Raw genomic sequence first — 22,098 nt, 5'->3', positions numbered from 1 at the left:
GGGGGAGGGCACCGGCCATTACCCCACTGCGATCTCCCTAAACCCCTGGTCGCCGTCCCGCGTAGTTCTCCAGCACTCACAGGTAGATGCCCACCTTCAAGGCAAAGAACAGAGCCCTGAGGATACCAATTTAATTAAAGCAGAATCGCTGTCGTCAAAGAATGAAATTTTGTGACGGGCGGGGACGGGGAGAGTTAGTTACAGCGTGGAGTGATTCGTGCTGTGGGATGAATGAATAAATTATACCTTGAGCTCCTCTTCCACGCTAGACCCTTCACCTCCACCCAAAAGAGTTCCAGGAATCTAGAAAAACATCTTTGGAGGAGATGACATTTGCTTGAAGAATGAATGGAACTTTATTTTTTCCCCTCTCTTTTTCTCTCATCTTTCCCTGCATTGTTCTAAAAATCGACGTGAAAGCATGGTTCTGACCAGTGGCACTGGAATATAGGCACGAGGAGAAAAGCCTGAGCAAAGGCACCCAGAGTGGACCCTAGAAATGTTCTTCTTCCACCCCCACCCCCAAGGCTCCCAGGTGGTTAGGTCAGACTTGAGGATATCAGCATCACTGAAGGAGCACTGGCTGTTTTGTTCAAGAAAGATGATGGCCAACTGTACTATGAGGGTCAGCATCCGAAATTCCCCATGGACTGCTTCACGGCGTGGCCCAGAGTCTCCCAGGTATGCAGCTAGTCTAAAATCTAGTGATGCACTGGGTCCTTCCTTGGACTATGGTCCATGGGGAGGCACTCTTGGGGAAAGTGTAGGACAGGGGTTTGTAACTCGGATAGGTCCATGGAGCAGCTTCAGTTGAATGCACAATATTTAGGATAGGGATAAGTACATTTTTCTGGGGGGGGGGGATTTTTATCACATTTTAAAGAAGTGATACCATCCCTCCTCCTGACCCCATTCCCCGCCCGCCCCCCCCGAAAAAAGTTAAGAAACCGTGTAGACTCTAGGAATCCTGTACTCTTTCTTAGATTCAGAAAATCGAGGAGAAGTGGGGGAAGGCTCTCCCCTTCAGGGAGGGCGAATGTGTGGCTGGTTTACTGTAGATGGAGTTTCACAGAAACTACTACTCCCAGAGATCCATGCAGCGAAGCCCGAGCTTATTGGTCAAAGGGAAGGACCCTCCCCTAACGTGGCACAAGTAAGAGCCAATAGACAGAGGGCATTGTGGGACTTGCCCGGCTACCGCTGTCCTATCAGGAGCCTGGGGGCCGGTGCTTCCGGTATTCGCTCCGGGCTCGGGATCCCGCGGCACCCGGGAGTCTTATTTTCTGTGGGGAGTAATCCCGAAGGTATTTTGTCTCCGCAGCTGCCCAGCTTAGCTGGTGTCGGGAGGCTGAGGGTGGGCCCGGAGGGAGGTGGAGGGGCCGGCGCTTGCTGGGGAGTGGGCTGGGCCCAGGTGTGCCGAGAGGATGGGGAGAAAGGGAGGAGGAGGCGCGCGGGGGGCCCGGGCGGCGGACCGCGAGGGGGGAGGGGCTGAGGGTTTGAATGTGTTCCACGTGACTCGCTAGTGACACTTCTGGGACTATGTCCCGGGGCAGCCACCCGGGGTGAAGAACGTGCTTTATGCATAAAGAGCCTTATCACAGCGTCACGTACAAGAAGGTAAAGTTGGCTTTAAAGCCTCAGAACCAGGTGTCTCCACAGTGAGGAAAAAGTATGCGCCTTCGCGGAGTGAATATGATTAAGTGGCTTCTAAAAATATTTATAGAATTTAAATGGCATGGGAAAACGCTAATATATAAGTGGAAAAAATCGTGATGTGAGATTGGACAGTATGGTTGGAAAATGTAATCATTTTCCATAGGAAAAAAGTCCCAGAGGGATTTTTTTTTTTTTTTTTTTTTTTTTTTGCCGTTGGATGAATATGCTTTTTTAGGAATTTACCTTTTTGCCTTTCTCCTGTGTTGACTAAAAAGAAAAAAAGTGTAAAGCACTTGAAATTATTTTATAGTGGAAACACAATAAACAGAAAAACAAGTTGGAGGTTGTGTAACTCTGTTTAAACCTACTGGAGGGGGACCCCTGGGTGGCTCAGCGGTTAGCGCTGCCTTTGGCCCAGGGCGTGATCCTGGGGTCCCGGGGTCGAATCCGGCATCGGGCTCCCTGCATGGAGCCTGCTTCTCCCTCTGCCTGAATATGAACAAACAAACAAACAAATAAATCTTAAAAAAAAAAAAAAAAAAAAAAAAACCTACTGGAAGTGGTCCAGTTCGCCTAAGCGCCTTGATTCTCACCTGAGTTGTCTTGAAAACAAGAATTAAATGGCCATAGGCTGAGTACCAGGTCCTGGTTCTGGCCTTCTCTTCCCTGAAGTAATAAAACAGTGAACTTTTCTTTCCCTAAAACTCCCTGAAATCTTATAGTCACAAGGATACAGTTAGCATCAGGGAGAATTTAAATATTTTTTAATATACAGAATAATTGGGGAACGTCTGAAGGCTATTTCAACTTTTGTTCTCTTGGCTCTGATCTTTCACAGCCAGGGTGTCCACTGCTTTGGTTTTAATTACCTACATTATGACAGTGACTTCCAAACCCTTAACCTCTGACTGCCTAAGGTACATTGCTACCCTATAGACATCTTAGATGAAGCAGATCTTTTTTTTTTTTTTTTTTTTTTTAGATTTTTACTTATTTATTCATGAGAGACACAGAGAGAGAGAGAGAGGCAGAGACACAGGCAGAGGGAGAAGCAGGCTCCATGCAGGGAGCCTGACGTGGGACTCAATCCCGGGTCTTCAGAATCAGGCCCTGGGCCAAAGGCAGGCACTAAACCACTGAGCCACCAGGGCTGCCCACATGAAGCAGATCTAATACAAAATTTATCACACTGCACACCCTGAAGCACACTCTGCCCTATATATCTCTGATTACCTTTGAAGCACACTCTGCCCTATATATCTTTGATTAATGGTTCGACAATTTTTTAAAGATTTTATTTATTTATTCATGAGAGAGAGGCAGAGACATAGGCAGAGGGAGAAGCAGGCTCCTTATGGGGAAACTGATGCGAGACTGGATCCCAGCCCCCCGGGATCATGACCTGAGCCAAAGGCAGACTTTCAACCACTGAGCCACCCAAATGTCCCTCAACAATTTCACATCTCCTTTCTTCCTCACCACTCTTATCTTACCTGATACCATTATCTGTCCCATTTGCCTTAGAAATATCTCTTGAATCAGGCCCTCTTTCTCTACTGAAGTAGCTACAAACTTGGCTCACTGTGACATTCAAACTATCTCATGCCCCTATTAAACTTATCAGCCTTCTTCTTTCTCAGGTCCATCCTGCACATTATCACATGAATGTATGGTAGTTCTTCCAAATTCCTCAGCGGCCCCTTTATGCTCAGGGAAACAAGGTTGGAAAGGTATGTTGATCTCAAAAAATAGAAGGCCTGAAATACCTTGCTAAGACATTTTGAAGGAACTTTTTTTATATATATGTAGACTGTAGAGATAGTATTTAGCAGAAGAACAAATTGACCATAGCTGTAATTTTTTTTTTTAGATGATTCTGCCCTGGGGCACCTGGATAGCACAGTCATTTCAGCCTCTGACTCTTGATTTGAGCTCAGTCATGATCTCATGGGTCATTGGATCAAGCCCCCTCCCTCAGAGGACCCCCCCCCCCCGCCGCACTCAGTGAGGAGTCTGCTTGAAAATTCTCTCCCTCTACCCCTACCCCCCATCTCGTGCACATGCAAACACATACACTCTCCCTCTCAAATAAATAAATCTAAGGAACACAAAGATTTTGCCCAATCACATAGAGCATCCAGGCTCTGTGGGAAAAACGAGACTGGTGTCCAGAGGACCTCTCCTTGACCTACCCTACTTAAAAGGGAGAGATGATCAAGACCTGAACTAGCAGTAGAGTACAAAGGTTTAGGAACTGAGTTTTGTAATTTTTGTTAGGTTTTTGAGAAAATATGCCAAATTCTTCTTGTTACTGAGGATGAAAATACTAAAATTGATTCTTCTAAAAATCTCAGTAATGTTATTATATTTGTTTTTCTCTTATTTACAAATCCTTACCCTATGCTACCCCTGGCCTTATATACCCTCAGTAATATTAGACTGACTTGGGTGGCCTAAAACATATCATATAAATTGCCTTTGATATAATTGGCCCATTAGGAATTGTCTCTGCCTGGGAAAATGTATCATGCATTATTTATCAATAAAAGTCTTTTAAAAGTGCATAAGTAGATATTAGAGGAAAACATATATTATCTTATATAAGACCAGTGAGTTAGAGATGGCAGTTTTCTTCATTAGTAATGACAGGTGACTTATTTCTCCATTTACCAAGCCAGCACAGACCCACTTAATCTGACATCATGTGTGGAAGCATAATAGACCATTCCTTCTTAGTAAAAGGTTCTACAAGCTAGGACAAGGCTAGCAAAGACTATGAGAAATAAGCTGCAGATAAGTTAAAAGCCAATCACCGGGCAGTTTGGTAGAGAACACATTTTTTTTTTTTAAATGTTTCTTTATTTGAGAGAAAGAGCATAAGTGGGAGCAGAGGGAGAGAGAATCTCAAGCAGACTCCTCATTGTGTGCAGAGCCTGACAGGCTTGATCCCAGGACCCTGAGATCACCACTTGAGCCGAAACCAAGAGTCAGACGCTTAACCAACTACCACCCAGGTGCCCAGTAGGGAATACATTTCTGTGGATTTAGAGACTTCTCAACGGCGACCTCTCAAGTTCTGTCTTTGACACCTACATACTACTCAGTAAAGAATGGTTTAAAAATGTCCATTGGGTTCTGTGGCATAGATGGCACTGGTGACTTGGTGAAAGCTATTTCAAAAAGGTGATAATAGAGACAATTTGGAGTGGGTTAAGAAGAGAATGGTGAGGAGGTGCCTGGCTGGTTTAGTCAGTGGAGTCTTCGACTCTTGATCTCTGGGTCATGAGTTCAAGCCTCACCTTGGGTGTAGAGATTACTTTTTAAAAAGTGGCGTGGGCAGCCCAGGTGGCTCAGCGGTTTAGCACCACCTTCAGCCCAGGGTGTGATCCTGGAGACCCGGGATCAAGTCCCGTGTAGGGCTCCCTGCATGGAGCCTGCTTCTCCTGCTGCCTGGGTCTCTGCCTCTCTCTCTCTCTCTCGAATAAATAAAATCTTTAAAAAAAAGTGGTGAAAGAATGGATACTGCAAGTTCAGACAATTCTTTGTTTACTAGTAAGATTAAACATCACTATAAATATGTTTATTGATGGGAATCCCTGTGTGGCTTAGCGGTTTAGTGCCTGCCTTCAGCCCAGGGCATGATCCTGGAGTCCCAGGATTGAGTCCCGCATCGGGCTCCCTGCATGGAGCTTGCTTCTCCCTCTGCCTATGTCTCTGCCTCTCTCTCTCTCTCTGTCTCTCATGAATAAATAAATAGAACCTTTAAAAATAAATAAATCTTCCTTTCAATCACAAAAAGGCCATTTGAATACATGTTTATTATAAAACTTTTTTTTTTCAAAAAATACAGAAAAAGAGAGTCCCATTTTAGCTCTTACAACACCCCCACTCCATTTTAATTACCAATATTGAACACTTTCGGTGTGAATCATTCCTGATTTTTGTCTGCATCTTTATGTAAATATATACAAGTACCCATGTTTAGGGTTTTTTTTCCCTCTAAAGAAAGAATATAGATGAAAAAAACTATTTGAAAACTTTAAAAAGGAGATCCTTTTTTTTGTTTGTTTAAAAATTTTATTTATTTGACAGAGAGAGTGAGTGAGAGAGAGACCACAGACCTGGGAGAGGGGCAGAGGGAGAGGGAGAAGTCGACTCCACCCTGAGCGGGGAGCCTGATGTGGGGCTCAATCCATGACCCCAGGATCATGACCTGAGCAGAAAGCAGACGCTTAACTGACTGAACCACCCAGGAGCCCCAAAAGGAGATGCTTTTAAGACATCTTGGATCCTGGACTGCAATAAAAATGTGATCAGTCTGTCAAATAACATGATGTGTTTTGGAATTAGATTTTTGAATTTTATAAGATTTTAATCTTTACATACATTTATGGTATTATATATAATTGTTACATCATCTATTTACATTTTCTTTTTTTTTTTTTTAAGATTTTATTTATTTATGAGAGACAAAGAGAGAGGCAGAGGGAGAAGCAGGCTCCATGCAGGGAACCTGACGTGGGACTCGATCTCGGGTCTCCAGGATCACGCCCTGGGCTAAAGGCAGGCTCTAAACCACTGAGCCACCCAGGGATCCCTCATAATCTATTTACAAAAAGGATTTGTGGTACCCATCTAATGTATTGATAGACTCCTATGATGAATTGATTCATTTCAGGCTTTCAGTGCATCTGGCATTTTTTTTTTTTTTAAGATTTATTTATTTATTCAGAGAGAGAGAGGCAGAGACACAGGCTCCATGCAGGAAGCCTGACGTGGGACTTGATCCTGGGTCTCCAGGATCACACCTTGGGCTGCAGGCGGTGCTAAACCGCTGCGCCACTGGGGCTGCCCAATCTTGCATGTTTTATTGGCTCTCCCTAATTCATCATAGCATCATAGCATCATAGCAGGGCTACACCCAAAAATTGTGATTACATTAACTTACAGACACAGGATTAGTAGTAGAGTGCACATTTTTTGTTTACTTGATTCCTGTCACTGTCTTGAAACTTTGAACCGAGAACTGCTATCATAGGCATTGCGATTATTTTCCCTAAATTACTGATTTCTACTATCCTGTTTGTGATCAGGGAAGTTTGAACTAGAGGTGCCCAATAAATGTATTTGAGCTGCAGAAATGGCCAAGTGTAAAAACTAGTATTCTACAGAGGCAATCATAAAATGAACCTGTGAGAGAAAAGAAAAATCTGGAATTTCATTCCTATTATTAAAGACTTATTATTAAAACATTATAGCCATTACATTTCAAAGGTTTGACCTTATTTTACAGGAAAAATAATTTCTCAGGAATGCTGGTTCCTGGGTTGTACTTGTGCTCACCATGCAACACAATTTTATTTATTTATTTTTAAATATTTTATTTATTTATTCATGAGAGATACAGAGAGAGAGAGAGGCAGAGACACAGGCAGAGGGACAGGCAGGCCCCATGCCCAACAGTGGGACTCGATCCTGGGTCTCCAGGGTCAGGCCCTGGGCCGAAGGCAGGCACCAAACCGCTGAGCAACCCAGGTGTCCACAACACAATTTTAATGCTAAAAAACCATCTCCTTTCAGCTGGGATTGTGGAGGTGCAAGATATTTTGGGTACCTCATTTTTATTTAACACTTTTTTCCTTCGTTCTCTTTTTCATTATGTCTGGACAGAAAAATGATTCATCAGGAATTTTGGAGATTTTTTTACCTCATGAAAACTTGTGACAAGTTCACTGTCTGCCTTTAATTCCTTCTCAGAACTGGTGAATATTCCCACTTAGGGTGTTTTCTTAAAAGACCCATGGCTAAATAAATTTAAAAACTAAAAGTTAGAAGCACCTGGCCGGGTCAGTTGGTGGAGCATGTGACTCTTCATCTTGGGGTTGTGAGTTCAAGCCCCTTGTTGGTTGTAGAGATTACTTGTTAAAAAAATCTTAAAAAAAAAAAAAAAAAAAAAAAAAAACCCTAAAAGTTAAACACAGTTTTTAACATTTTTTGTTTAATGAATACCAATATAATGAATGAGTTTACAAATATTAGAATTAGAATTAATTTCTATTACTGTGCTTTATATTTTTATTTAAATTTCATAACATTGGGCAGCCCCGGTGGCTCAGCAGTTTAGCGCTGCCTTCAGCCCAGGGCCTGATTCTGGAGACCCGGGATCAAGTCCCACGTCAGGCTCCTTGCATGGAGCCTGCTTCTCCCTCTGCCTGTGTCTCTGATTCTCTGTCTTGTTCTCTCTGTGTCTCTCATGAATAAATAAATAAAAATAAAATCTTTTTTAAATTTTTCATAAGTGTTGGGGCAACTAGGCGAGTCAGTTGGTTGAGTGTCTAATTGGAGATTTCAGCTCAGGTCATGATCTTATGGGTCATGGGATGGAGCCCTGCATTGGGCTCTGTGCCCAGCAGGGAGTCTGCTTGAGATTCTCTTTCCCTCTCTCTGCCCATCTCTCTCTCTCTCTCTCTTTTTTTTTTTTTTTGTAGTTTTATGGTTGTATTAACACAAATATGACATGCACATAAGCTGTCTGTCTATTCATTTTCTTCCCCATGCAGCCTGGCATTGGGATTGGTGAATCTGATGGCCAGCTGGGCTATCCTTTCCACAATGACTTTATGGTTCTTGGAGGATACATTGTAAGCAATCTCTGCATAATAAGATTTGTTGCCTATCAGCAGCACTTCAAGCTCCTTGACATTGTGGACTAGGAACTTCCAGAAGCCACTGGGCAGCATGTGCTTTGTTTTCTTGTTGCTCCCATAACCAATGTTGGGCATCAAGATCTGGCCCTTGAATCTTCCACATACCCTGTTGTCAGTGCCTCTGGGTTTCCGCCAGTTGCGCTTAATTTTGATATATCTGTCTGACTGGTGCCGGATGAACTTCTTGATCCTCTTTTTAATGATCTTGGGCTGTACCAGAGGTCTGAGGATAGCCATGAGGCCTTCAAGAAAGAGACAGAGATGGTGTCAAGCAGTCCCAGCAATAGATGGCTGCCACCTCTGCAGGCAGCGGTGAGGAAAAGAGCCCCATCCTTTCTAAATAAATAAATCTAAAAGAATAAATTTCATAAACATCTTTTGGTCAAAAAAATATAATGTTTTTCTTTAAGTTATCTAGCTAATGTACTCTTTGTTAACGACTATGTGAAAGTTCTTAATTGTTTTTGTCTAAAAATCAGTCTTGCACATTTATTGTTGCAACATTTTATTCCTGCAGCCAATATTTTATATATATATATATATTTAAAAAATATATATATATATAAACTCACTGATAGAATTTTGAAATAGGATTTACCTGAGGTGATTTTTTTTTTTGCCTTTTAGATAAAGATTGCTTGTCATGTTTATCTATATTTGAAAATGAATACTCATCTTTGAGATAAGTTAGAATATCCAACTTATTCTCGTTACTGCCGTATTCTCATCTGACCTTATGTATCTTAGATATGTGTGAACTCACCATCCAGGGATGCTAGAAATGACGTTAGAGCTTAGGCTGTTCGGTTTTCCAAAGCCAACTTTTTTTTTTTTTAAGATTTTATTTACTTATTCATGAGAGACACAGAAAGAGAGGCAGAGACATCGGCAGAGGGAGAAGCAGGCTCCCTGCAAGGAGCCCAATGCGGGACTTGATCCCAGACCCTGGGATCACACGCTGAGTCAAAGGTAGACTTTCATCCACTGAGCCAGGAGTCCCTCCGAAGCCAACTTTTAGTGCATCTGAACTTGAAGCTCACTAAAGCAACTGTAGACCAGGTTCTGTACATAAGGTGATTCAAGGAAAGATTTTCATACTGTGGCACTGATAGAGTCTCTGTATTATAATAATCACTAGAAATAAAGATCCCCCCCCCCCCCCCCCGAACTACTCTAAGAAGAAACATTTCATTGTTACGAAATCCTACATTAGTTTTATAAAATGTTGAAATTATATCATACAAATATATGATTTATTAACATTATTTTTTTATAAATTTAGGGATGCCTGAGTGGCTCAGCAGTTGAGCATCTGCCTTTGGCTCAGGGAGTGATCCCAGAGTCCTAGGATCGAGTCCTGCATCAGGCTTCCTGCATAGAGCCTGCTTCTCCTCTATGTCTCTATCTCTCATGAATAAAATCTTAAATTTTTTTTTAATTTTAAACACTTTTAAAAGATTTAATTTATCTGAGAGAGAGTGAACAAGAGTGAGAGAGAGAGAGAGCACGAGCTGGAGTAGGGGCAGAATGAGAGGGAGAAGGCCCTCTGCTGAGCAGGGAGCCCCATATGGGGGCTTGATTCTGAGACTCCAGGATCAGGACCTGAATCCAAGGCAGCTGCTTAAGGGGCTGGGCCACCCAGGCACCCCTATTAACATAGTTTGATTGTTTGTCCTCATGGTTTAAATGACAGTATGAGTTCTTTAAGACCTGGGAACTTGTCCTAATATGTATGGTTGGTTAACCTTTTTCTTTTTTTAAATCATACAGAAAATGAGAAATGCTGGTGTATGTCTGTATTAGGACTCTGTGGCCCAGTAGGGGAGGGAAATAGCTCTTAATATATATCCCCCATTGTTTTGATTGTTAGGAAGAGGCTGGATTATTTAACAGACTTGGAAAGAACGTCCAATGCAGTACAAAGAGATTTACTGACAGTATCATAAGAGCCTAAAGCAACAAACAAAACTGATGACAACACAACCCCTGGTGATACCATGACCCAATTGGAAACTCCTTTTATGATGTAATGAATACAGAGCAATCCATCTGAAAGTACTTGCCAGCACTTATGAAATGCGCTAGGAACTGACAGGCAAAGAAGCTTAGTTCCTACTCTCAAGGCCTTTGTGTGTGAGTTGTGAATTGAGAGCTAGGACATGAAAGAAGGACTGATGATCACAAGTAATAAACTGAAGATGTCACAGGAGTGCTTTGGACTGTAAGGGCTAGGAATTAGGAGGAAAGGGCAGCCCCCGTGGCGTAGCGGTTTAGCGCCGCCTGCAGCCCAGGACGTGATCCTGGAGACCCTGGATCGAGTCCCACGTCAGGCTCTCTGCATGGAGCCTGCTTCTCCCTCTGCCTGTGTCTCTGCCTCTCTCTCTCTCTCTGTCTGTCTCTATGAATAAATAAATAAAATCTTTAAAAAAAAAAAAAGGAATTAGGAGGAAAGTATCACCTTTGTAGGATGATTCAGGAAGACTTCTCGGAGGAGGTGGTATTTAAGCCGGGCCTTCAATTCACCTGTCATTTATTACATGTTTTGAATGGGCCAGGCATTGTAACTATGAAGATGAATAAATAGAAGACCTGGGGGGTAAGTATGTCCACACTTGGGGTTTGAATGCCCAGCCGAAGAGTTCAGATGTGATCCTGTCAGCCAGTGCTGTCCATCAGAACTTTCTTAACTGATGGAAATGTTCCGTCCTGCCTTGTCCAATATGAGAGCCACTAAGCCACATGTGACTTTCAACCACTTCAAAAAAGGGCTAGTGTGACTGAGAAGCTGGATTTTTTTAAATTTTTAATTAAATTTACAAAGCATACATGGTTAGTAGCTACTCTATTGAACAGCACAGCTCTAGGCAGTGGATAACATCTGTCGATTTTTAAGCTGATAAATGATATTCCTAAAAGGACCTTTTAAGGTTGGTCTTGCACAGATGGACTAGAGAAAGACAAGTTGGGGAACCACACTAGAGGAGATGTTTGCAGTCATCTGGGCTCGAGGTGACAGTGATGTGATTCAGGATGGTGCTGGTAGGAATGACAAGGACTGGATTCCCAAAGAGTTCTAAGAACTAATAGGACTTGGTGACTAACTGAGAGTACAGGAGATGAGTTTTTAGCCTGAGTGAATATGAGAACGGTGATATCCATTAAGGAGCTGCTGTTGATGGGGATCCCGGGGTGGCTCAGCGGTTTAGTGCCTGCCCCTTCGGCCCAGGGCCTGATCCTGGAGACCCGGGATCGAGTCCCACATCAGGCTCCCTGCATGGAGCCTGCTTCTCCCTCTGCCTGTGTCTCTGCCTCTTTCTCTCTCTCTCTCTCTCTGTGTGTCTCTCATAAATAAAATCTTAAAAAAAAAAAAAAAAAGGAACTGCTGTTGAGAACAAAAAAGCCCTTTTTTTTTTTTTTTTTTTTAATGCACATCCAGTTTGAAGTCAATGTGGGCAGGGCTAATATCAGCCATCATGTGAAGCCTAACAAATCTTTGAATAGCATTGCAGCTCAGCAAAGGAGCCAGGAGAAGAGTGCAGATGTGGGACACCTGGGTGGCTCAGCGGTTGAGCATCCGCCTTCAACTCAGGTCATGATCCTGGGGTCCTGAGATTGAGTCCCGCATTAGGCTCCTTGCACAGGGAGCTTTCGTCTCCCTCTGCCTGTGTCTCTGCCTCTCTCTGTCTCTCATGAATAAATAAATAAAATCTTTAAAAAGAAAAAGCCATCTTGAAGGGAGTTAAGGAAATAAGTGCCAATAAAATCAGGGATGTAAATATCAATTAATGTGATTTGGCAGTGAAAGAACAGAAATTGGATGGTGAAAGAGGTCTTTCTCGGGTTTTGTTTGTTTGTTTTTAGAGCGAGCGAGAAAGGGAGAGCATGAGTGAAGTAGGGGCAGAGGATAAAGGAGAGAGAGAATCCTCATACACACTCCCCAGTGAGTGTGGAGCCCAGTGTGGGGCTCGATCTCACAACCCTGAGATTGTGACCTGAGCTGAAATCAAGAGTTGGATGCTTAACCAACTGAACCATGCAGGCACCCCTCAATTTTTTATTTTGAAAACTTTTTTATTTTTTTTATAATATTTTTTTTAATTTTTATTTATTTATGATAGTCACAGAGGGAGAGAGAGAGAGAGAGGCAGAGACACGGGCAGAGGGAGAAGCAGGCTCCATGCACCGGGAGCCCGATGTGGGATTCGATCCTGGGTCTCCAGGATCGCGCCCTAGGCCGAAGGCAGGCGCCAAACCGCTGCGCCACCTAGGGATCCCTTGAAAACTTTTTTAGATTTAAAGTACTATGAATACAGGGATCTCCGGGTGGCTCAGTGGTTTAGCGCCTGCCTTCTGCCCAGGGCATGATCCTGGAGTCCTGGGATCGAGTCCCACATCGGGCTCCCTGCATGGAGCCTTCTTCTCCCTGTGCCGGCTTCTTCCTGTGCCTGTGTCTCTGCCTGTCTCTCTCTGTGTCTTTCATGAATAAATAAATAAAATCTTTAAAAAATAAAAATAAGGTACCATGAATACCAATATAGCCTCAATCTAGATTCAAGAATTATTAACATTTTGCTACATCTATTTGATCTTTCTGCATTTCTATATAAAATGTATGGAGTTTGGTGTTTTTGTTTTTTTGCAAAACCAATTGAAAGCAAATTGTAGGCATCATCTCATTTTACCCCAAATGCTTAAGCATCATATTTAAATGGTAAGGACCTTCTCCTTCATAACCGCAATACCATGGTCACACTTAAGAAAATGAATAACTCTACTATATCTTCTAATATCCATTGCATATTCATATTTCTCTAATTATAAAAATATCAGGGATCCCTGGGTGGCTCAATGGTTTGGCGCCTGCCTTTGGCCCAGGGTGTGATCCTGAAGTCCCTGGGATCAAGTCCCACGTTGCATTCCCTGCATGGAGCCTGCTTCTCCCTCTGCCTGTGTCTCTGCTTCTCTCTCCCTCTCCGTCTCTCTCTTTCTGTCTCTCGTGAATAAAATATTTTAAAAAAAATAATTATAAAAGTAACTATTTTTTATAGAAAATGTTATTTTCCTCAATTCAAGAACCAATTAAAGTTTACAAATTGTGTTTGCTTGTTATGGCTCAGTAGTGTCTTTTAACCTGTCACATTCCTTTGTCCTTTTATCTTCTTGAAACATTGACCTGTGAAAGGCCTAAGCCAATTTGTCTTGTAAAATGTCCTATGTTTTGGATTTGTCTGATTATATTCTCCCACTAAAACTTTCCTTTTTACTGATTTCAGACAACCTGTATCCAAAAGGATGGAGTTGGGAGAAGGAAGACTTCTCAGGACAGGGATGAATGCATTGTACCAGGCAGTACACCCAGTTCATGGCCTGGTCTGGACTGACGGGAATCAGGTAGTCCTAACTGATTTACAGCTTCACAGTGGAGAGGCCAGGTTTGGGGACTCCAAGGTCATCGGACAGTTTGAACATGTATATGGGGTGTCCTGGGCCCCGCCTGGTGTAGCTGACATGGCTGCTCTGCTCGCTGTCCAGCACAAGAATCATGTCATTGTGTGGCAGCTGTGTCCCAGCACTACGGAGACGATCAAATGGGTGATGTCTTGGATCTGTGAGATTAGACAGTCACTCCCTGTCCTTCCCCAGGGCTGTGTGTGGCATCCAAAGAGTGCTGTCCTGGCTGTGTTGACTGCACAGGATGTGTCAGTCTTCCCAAGTGTTCACTGTGACTGCTCCAGGGTGAAAGTGGACATTGACACCCAGGGCCTCATTCACTGTGCCTGTTGGACCCAGGATGGCCGGAGGCTGGTGGTGGCATCTGGTAGCAGCCTGCATTCCTATATTTGGGACAGTGCTCAGAAGACTCTCCACAGGTGCTCCTTCCATCCGGTGTTTGATGTGGACAGCCATGTGCGCTCCCTTAGTGCCACTGTGAACTCACAGGTTGCTATAGCCACTGAGCTTCCACTAGATAAGATTTGTGGCTTAAATGCATCCGAAACCTTTGCCATTCCACCTGGTGGTGAAGACACTCATTTGTGTACTTCACCAATTACTGAGGAAGTACCCATTGGGGATGAGGGAGCAGTTGCTTCTGAAACAAATTTTGAAACATCAGTGTCTCCTGTTTCTTCCTCTTCAGATCCTCTGGATCTAACTCATATACATTTCAATACAGCTACGTCTGAGAGTAGTTCTCTTATTTGCCTAAGAAAAAAGGACTTCTTGACAGGAACTGGCCTGGATTCTTCACATTTGGTCCTTGTGACCTTTGAGAAAGAGGTCACCCAGACCAAAAAAGTCACCATTCCCGGCATTCTGGCTCCTGATCTAATAGCTTTTAATCTTAAAGCACAGGTGGTGGCGGTGGCTTCCAATACTTACAATATAATTTTTATCTATTCTGTCATTCCATCGTTCACACCAAACATCCAGCAAATTCAATTAGAGAGAAATGAAAAGCCAAAAGGTTTATGTTTCCTGACAGATAAGTTATTATTAATTTTGGTAGGAAGACAAAAATCCACTGATTCAGCATTTCTTCCTTCTTCAAAGACTGATCAGTATACCATTCATTTGATTGTTAGAGAAGTAACATTGGAAGAAGAACTTCCAGTCACATCGAGTGAAAACCGGAGTGGATACTCTACTTTCAGCACTCTGTTAAATAAAACAGACAGAAAAAAACTAATTGAAAGTCTTTCCCCAGATTTTTGTTACCAAAACAGAGGGCTCTTAACAGCTAAAGGCAGCAGGCAAAGTGGAAAGCCTGAAAGAACCCTTATTAAAGAAATCAAAAGTCCTCCAACCAGTGTCTGTGATGGCTTCATCACTCTTAAAACTCTAGATGCTGAGCCTGTTAACGGCTCAGTATCACTGCCCAGATCCAGGAGCACACCCAACCACACCCTAAGTCCAGAACCTCCTAATTTGCTTCCAAGAAAGAACTTACCAAGGGAAAAGGAAATTTACCAGCTGTCTAAGGAAATGGAAATTTTATCTAGGACCCTGACTGAAGTACAGCGATGTCTTTCTGAACTCACAGATGCTCTACATCGTGAGAAGTCCTCTCCTGTGTATCCGCCCTCTCAGGATCTGCCCTATGTGCACATCACTTATCAGGTAACTTCTTTGAGGAGCTACCACTGTACGTAAAAGTTCCTGCAGCCAGTGGGTACTGGTAAGAAAAATGCATTGATGAGGAAGATGGTGTTCTAGCTGAACTTCACTGAACTGGGCATGTTACATTACAGGCAAGTTGTTATACCTCTCTGGGTTGGTTGGCTGCCAACCAGATGGGCACACATGCCAGCATACACTGTGATTATATCACATGCGTGGTATAAAATATGAATGAGTGTACTCATCCTGGCAATTTATATTTAGAAAAAAAAGAATTTTCCTTATGTGGTATTTCACTGTGGGAAACTTTTCCTTATGCAGAGAGAAAGGTTAGGTTGATTTTAAAAAGTTTAATGCATCTGCAAACATACAGTATTACACAAATGGGATTATATCTTATCTGTTTTTATCATAAACATTTTTTCTTTCCCATTGAACTTGGCCCTGCCCCCCACCATAATCCGCTTTAACCCACGGCTTAATGTGGCTCCCTCCACTATTTTAGGTCATACTCATATAATCTTACACACTTCTTTATATACATAGGTCTATAGATGTGGGAGAGGTTGTCATTGTTGTACAAAACAGGGTCCTAGGGTACATTCTTGGTGCTGAGAGTGCACTGTTGATGTAGCTGGTCCCGTGTTGGTGGATATTCACATTGCCTTTGGCTTCTTCACTTTTGTGTCTTCAGTCACTCCAAGTCGTGCTGTAGTAGTACTCTTCTGTGTATCTATTTGTACTCCTACTTTTATTTCTGTTGGGTTGGTTCCCAGAAGTGGAAGTGCTAATTTGAAGAGTATATATATGTTTCTACTTTTAACAGAGCTACCAGATTGCCTCTCAGAGATTTTGTACTTAATGTATCCTCACATACCCATCCTCAACCTATGGGACTGTCCTTTCCCTCAAATCCTCATCAGTCTGATAAGTGTGAAGTGCTTTTCACTTTTATTCCTTTGTATTTCCTTTACTATTAGTGAATTTGAGTATGTCTTCATGGTGTTTGGCTAATTAAGGATTAATTGCCTATTGCTCATTTTTTTCCTATTGAGCTATCAGTTTATAAGAGGTTTTTTGTATATTATAGAAATTAATGTACATGTAATAGTCTAGATTCTCTTACTATTTTATTATATTAGTTTTTACATTGAAGTTTTTAATCTTTCATTAAATTTTGGTGTATGGCCCACTTTTATTTTCTGAGAGATAACCAGTTGTGCTGGCAGCATTATTAAAAGTCCATCTTTGGGACACCTGGCTGGCTCAGTATATGGAATACGCAGCCGTTGATCTCAGGATCTTGAGTTCAAGCCCTACATTGGGCATAGAGCTTACTTTCTTTCTTTTTATTTTTTTAAGATTTTATTTATTCATGAGAGACAGAGAATGAGAGGCAGAGACATAGTCAGAGGGAGAAGCAGGCTCCCTGCACAAGGAGCCTTAGATACGGTTTGTGATTCCAGATTCCAGGATCGAGTCCCACATCGGGCTCCCTGCGAGGAGCCTGCTTCTCCCTCTGCCTATGTCTCTGCCTCTCTCTCTCTCTGTGTCTCTCATGAATAAATAAATCTTTAAAAAAATAAAATAAAATAAATTCATCTTTAATCTCACTGAACTTGATCTACCACCACATTTGTCATCTATAAATTTATATACTGGGATCTAATTCTCTGGGTTCTCCATACTCTAACTACTATAATGCTGACCTCTTGTCTAGAATTTTACCAATATCACACTCATTTGATAACTGTGGACTTCTATATCTTCATTTTAAGATATTTGTAGAAAGTTGGTATCGAATCATTGATAAATAATATATAAACTCTTATTTAACAGTGATCAAGGGCAGCCCGGGTGGCTCAGCGGTTTAGCGCTGCCTTCAGTCCAGGGCCTGATCCTGGAGACCTAGGATCAAGTCCCATGTTGGGCTTCCTGCATGGACCCTGCTTCTCCCTCTGCCTGTGTCTCTGCCTCTCTCTCTCTCTCTGTGTGTCTCTCATGAATAAATAAATAAAATCTTAAAAAAAAAAAAGATGAAGAAGAGGTATTTTAGTTTTTTCTTAAAATTTACTAGTGTTTAATATATAGGTTTGTATTATTTTTTAAAATTATTTTTTACAGATTTTACTCATTTATTTGAGACAGAAAAAGAGAGAGAGAGCATGAGCGCGGGGGGCGGCGGGGAGGGAGAAAGACAGACTCCCTACTGAGCTGGGAGCCTGATGTAGTGCTCCATCCCAGAACCCAGAGATTATGACTTGAGCTGAAAGCAGACACTTAACCATCTGAGCCATCCCAGTGCCCTTTGGATGTTTTTAAAGGAACCAAAAGTAGTTTAAAGCTGGATTAAAAATTTTTTTATTATGAAAAATCTCTAACATATATTTTTATTATGGAAAAATTATACACATAAATAAAGACTACATAATGAACTCCTTTTTATATCTGGCATCTGGATTTAACAGTTGTTAGAATTGAGATACCTGGGTGGCTCAATGGTTAAGTGTCTGCCTTTGGCTCAGGGCATGATCCTAGGGTTCTGGGATCGAGTCCTACATCAGGCTCCTCTAGAGGAGTCTGGTTCTCCCTCTGCCTATGTCTCTGCCTCTCTCTTTCTCTGTCTCTCATGAGTAGATAAATAAAATCTGTAAAGCAAAACAAAACAGTTGTTAGGATTTTGTCATAGTTGCTTTTTAAAAATTTCCTAAAATATTTTAAGTAGGAATGTCATGGTAATCTAACCCATAAATATTTTGTGATCTAATCCTTTTGTTGTATTAAATAATGTAGCCCAAAGCTCCTTATTTATAACTGGTCCAGTTATAGTGATAATATTTTTAAAAACTACTTATACATTCTATTCTTAAGAAATGTTAACTCTGTTGCTTCTGCAGTCAGTTTAACCACTTTTATTTTTATATTTGAAGAAATCTTATAATGTAGGTCCTGGTGTTGAAAAAAGAGCCATTCTCCTCTGCAATGGCAAACTAAGGCTCAGTACAGTCCAGCAGACTTTCGGCCTCTCTCTTATTGAAATGCTTCATGGTAGGTAGAATTGAGAAATTGGCTGTACCCCTCACCAACCTCCTTCTACCATCTATTTTGTAACTTTCACTGATAATGAAGATGAAGTATATGAACCATTCAGTGATTCACTAGGTAGTGAATTCTTGTTCATTGCCTACAGTATACCCACGTCTATTATAGGTGCCAAAAAAACATGGAAAATATGGGTTCTACCCTTAAGAAACTTAAAACTTAACAGCCTAGCTGGAAGACCTAAATGTACACATGAAAAAAAAACAAAGCAATGTATAACAACTGCAAAGGAGTGACATAAAACCTCATATATACCTGTGGCACTAAACAAAGATCATAGCAGCATTGCAAAATATTTAAAGGAGTTGTCATTTTAATATACAACAATCACGGGAATGTGAAGGGCATCCCTAAATGCCAGTGGACTGAGCCATATGCCCCTTCCATCAGGTACACAGCATGGTGGTTTTTCATGCCTCATTCTTCTATTGGTAGCCACCACATTGAACATGAAATCGGTTTCATTTTTTCCTCCCTTGAACATTGTAGCGCCAGCACTTTTCTGTTTTGACACATGTGTTTGTGATGTGACTTAATAATTGTCATTTGTCCTGGGTGGGGTTAATATTCCATTCTGGGTGCACCATATTTTCTTTGACCTTTAAGTGGTTTCCAGTTTTCAGCATCATACATAGCACTAATAAAAATGTCTCAGAATGTTTTACAGGCTGTTTTTAAGCCACTGGTCCTAGGTTACCCCAGAACAAACCATTCAGGGTTTTCTGGACCATTCTTGTCTAGCAGTACTCAGTTCAGCATGCTTAGATGTCTAGAGGTTGGCATGGATCTAAAGAATAAAGGTTCCTCCAGAGAGTAGCTATTTCCACCTTCACATAGTTTCTGGAGAAACTGCTAAAGAACGTGTAGATAGGGATACTCCACACAAACCCTAACACGTGTGTGCATAGCACTGAGTAATACATGCCTCTCTCCTGGTTAAAAATGGATGTCCTCTAGCTATGCCTACGTCATCATTACCCACTCCTGCCGTATAACCTCACCCTCCGTAGTACTGTCCTTCAGTCTCCCCATCCTCTTCTTGGTCTTATGATGATCAGTTCAATATTATCAACTATTCTATTCCTACCCTCAAAAAAATTTTTGTCTTATTTTTCTTTATAGAATAAGATGAGATACCCTAAATTGCCTATGTTTATTTTCCTTGCAGACTCACACTGGATCCTTCTCTGTGCTGATAGCGAAGGCTTCATCCCATTAACTTTCACGGCCACTCAGGAAATAACCATCAGAGATGGCAGCACAAATGTCTTCACAGACTCTGTCTCAGAGTCTTAATCCTGCTCCTTCTCTTGAAGCCTTTAAAGACCTGACTGTCCAGAGTCCAGATGCCACTGGCTGACCTGCCCGTTGAAGCAGCACTGCCTGATACTTATTTGTGGAGTATTTGCTGCATACATAGCTTTTCAGATGAGGCCATTACAGACGAGGTCTCTTTTCCGCCAGGGACTCTCCTCAGCTGGGGTTGGCGCTGTCGCTCAGCGAGGAAGCACCTGCCACCGTTGGCTGTTTTTCCCTTTTCCCCACCCCGGGCTGAAGCTCACTGCTCTGGAGCAGAGCTCAGTCTTTGTTAGATGGCTCAAAAAGTGGTTGTTTATGTATTCGTGACTGTGTGATTTTGTCTAAGGGCAAAATTCCCAGAACAAAACAGTATTATGGTGCCATATGGATTGTGTTTTATGGTTTCTCTGAGGCTTTCTGTCCCTTGCCCAAAACTGTTAAAGCTGTCTTAGAAGCACTTAAAAGGTACTTCAGCATTGTTATAGATCATTTCCTTGGCTTAAAGATGATAATGAGAGGTACTGGAGAACATATGCTCCAACATATCCTCCTTACTCAAACCAGCAGGAATCAGCAGAGCTCAAAAGAAGACAAAAAAATTAAGTGGACTTCTGTCCCCAGAATAGGCAGTTGTTCTAATGTGGGCTGGACCTGCCAGGATCTAAACCTAACTCAACCAGCTTCCTTAAAAAATTCTGGCTAACCAAGGTCCAGATACTCCTAAAAAGTAGCCCCAGGCAAATTTCAGATGAACTATCAAGTGCTTTGACCCCTGTGGACCCTACTTGAGGATGTGCTTATGTTAACGGTACAACGCCAAGCTCTGGTGCGGTCTAGGGCATGATTACATGCTGTCACTACTCCTGATTTTCTCCCTAGAATGCCCGCCCCCCAGTTTTAGGATCATAAAAATGTCCTATTTTTGTCCAGTAGTTAGCTCCCTCAGTTAAGTTGTCACTTTAATTTTGATGTTCTCAAGTCTTAGAGACCAGCATAGTCTGTGAGAGAACATAGTTCAGAGAATTGGAAATTTCACTCAATCTGAGGTAAGTTAAAAGTACCAACTTATTATAATTATGGGCAAAAGTGCCGAGTTAGTAAAGTGGAAAGAGCCCTGATTGCAACTTCAGATAGACATGCCATTTCTCGAACAGAATCATATATTTCAGTGACGGCATCATGACAAATTGATGAGTGTGTGGCTACTCAGGGTACATCTGCAGATAAATTGTTTCAGCCATTGAGGTTCCATTAGCACATATGCATCTTTTTGCCCCCTTTCCTTGAAAATTATCTGGAAAAAAAACAACTCCATACCCTTGGGGACTCCTGTCTGTCTGTTACCATTTATGAAGATGAAGCTGGAATAGGAAAGAAGTGAGGGCACATTTTGTGGTTCAGATGCATTAGGCAGCTGCTGGGATAATGGAAGTGGAGGCCGTTGGTCTGTAATCAGGTGCTTGAGAGCAGTGGCCGAGGACAGTCTTGAGGCCTGGTTCTGTCTGCAAAGGAAGTGTCTGGGCGAGATGAAAGACTATTATAAAGCCTGAGGGGCCTGGGGACCAGGCAGTAAGATCAGTGCGGGTGCCTCAAGGTACAGGTAATAGCCACCATTTCCCTGGTCAGTCCTGTGAATGAGTCAATAAAATCACTAATGGTTGTTGTGGCCGTTGTGAATGTTCTGATGTTATTTTTCTGTGATTATCGCTCGTATAAAGACAATTTCTTGATTTTATGTTTGTGTACGTTGTCTCTGTATTTCTTCTGGTGGACAGTCTGGCACATAAATTAGGTATTTCTTTACAACAAATGTGATTCCATGACAACTCTCATACAAAAGACATTTCCTTGGCCTCTGCTATTATTATAGTCATTGGAGCTATAGAAGATAATCCAGTATTTGCTGGCTTTGGAAACAAGGACAGAAGAGCTATAATCTTTTAAGTATTGTTTAATGTTCTGTTGAGAATATTTTGCATAAGGAAAGACGTTATTTACAAATCTCATTTGGTACCCAAATTTTTCTGAATTTTGTATGGGTATATTATTTGATGCACACAATACATATAAAGGCTTAATTTATTTATATTTATATATTTTTAAAATATTTTATTTATTCATGAGAGACATAGAGAGGCAGAGGGAGAAGCAGGCTCCATGCAGGGAGCTCGACGTGGGACTCGATCCCACGATTCCAGGATCACGCCCTAGGCCA

General features: G+C 41.9%; 2 protein-coding genes and 1 long non-coding RNA gene across 7 annotated transcripts; 1 reads left to right on the top strand and 2 right to left on the bottom strand.

The window, feature by feature from the left end:
• Window positions 1–5: 5 nt before the first annotated feature.
• On the top strand, window positions 6–21,618 carry LOC112664715 (WD repeat and coiled coil containing). 5 transcript variants are annotated; one of them, XM_025454530.3, is made up of 4 exons: window positions 6–681; window positions 13,637–15,482; window positions 18,413–18,530; window positions 19,753–21,618. In XM_025454530.3, exons 1-4 carry the CDS (start codon window positions 500–502, stop codon window positions 19,878–19,880), a joined length of 2,274 nt encoding a protein of 757 aa, XP_025310315.3. In that variant the 5' UTR covers window positions 6–499; the 3' UTR covers window positions 19,881–21,618. The 5 variants fall into 5 exon arrangements, with proteins under 5 accessions (XP_025310315.3, XP_025310319.3, XP_025310320.3 ...); XM_025454535.3 differs by lacking the exon at window positions 6–681 and adding an exon at window positions 1,179–1,304; XM_025454533.3 differs by lacking the exon at window positions 6–681 and adding an exon at window positions 10,182–10,584.
• Window positions 22–1,107, bottom strand: LOC118351101 (uncharacterized). The gene is made up of 3 exons (XR_004805920.2): window positions 949–1,107; window positions 247–440; window positions 22–94 (listed from the first exon to the last, which is right to left on the bottom strand). It is a non-coding gene; the product is annotated as an uncharacterized LOC118351101 (long non-coding RNA).
• LOC112664717 (60S ribosomal protein L32-like) lies at window positions 8,193–8,639 on the bottom strand. Its single transcript, XM_035700325.2, has one exon. The coding sequence runs from the start codon at window positions 8,598–8,600 to the stop codon at window positions 8,193–8,195; it is 408 nt and encodes a 135-aa protein (XP_035556218.2). The 5' UTR covers window positions 8,601–8,639.
• Window positions 21,619–22,098: the final 480 nt, after the last annotated feature.

Source organism: Canis lupus, chromosome 17, assembly GCF_003254725.2.
Source record: "Canis lupus dingo isolate Sandy chromosome 17, ASM325472v2, whole genome shotgun sequence".
NCBI classification, from domain to species: Eukaryota; Metazoa; Chordata; class Mammalia; order Carnivora; family Canidae; genus Canis; species Canis lupus.
Note: the sequence above shows the minus strand (reverse complement) of the source record. Positions and strands in the feature narration are given on the sequence as shown.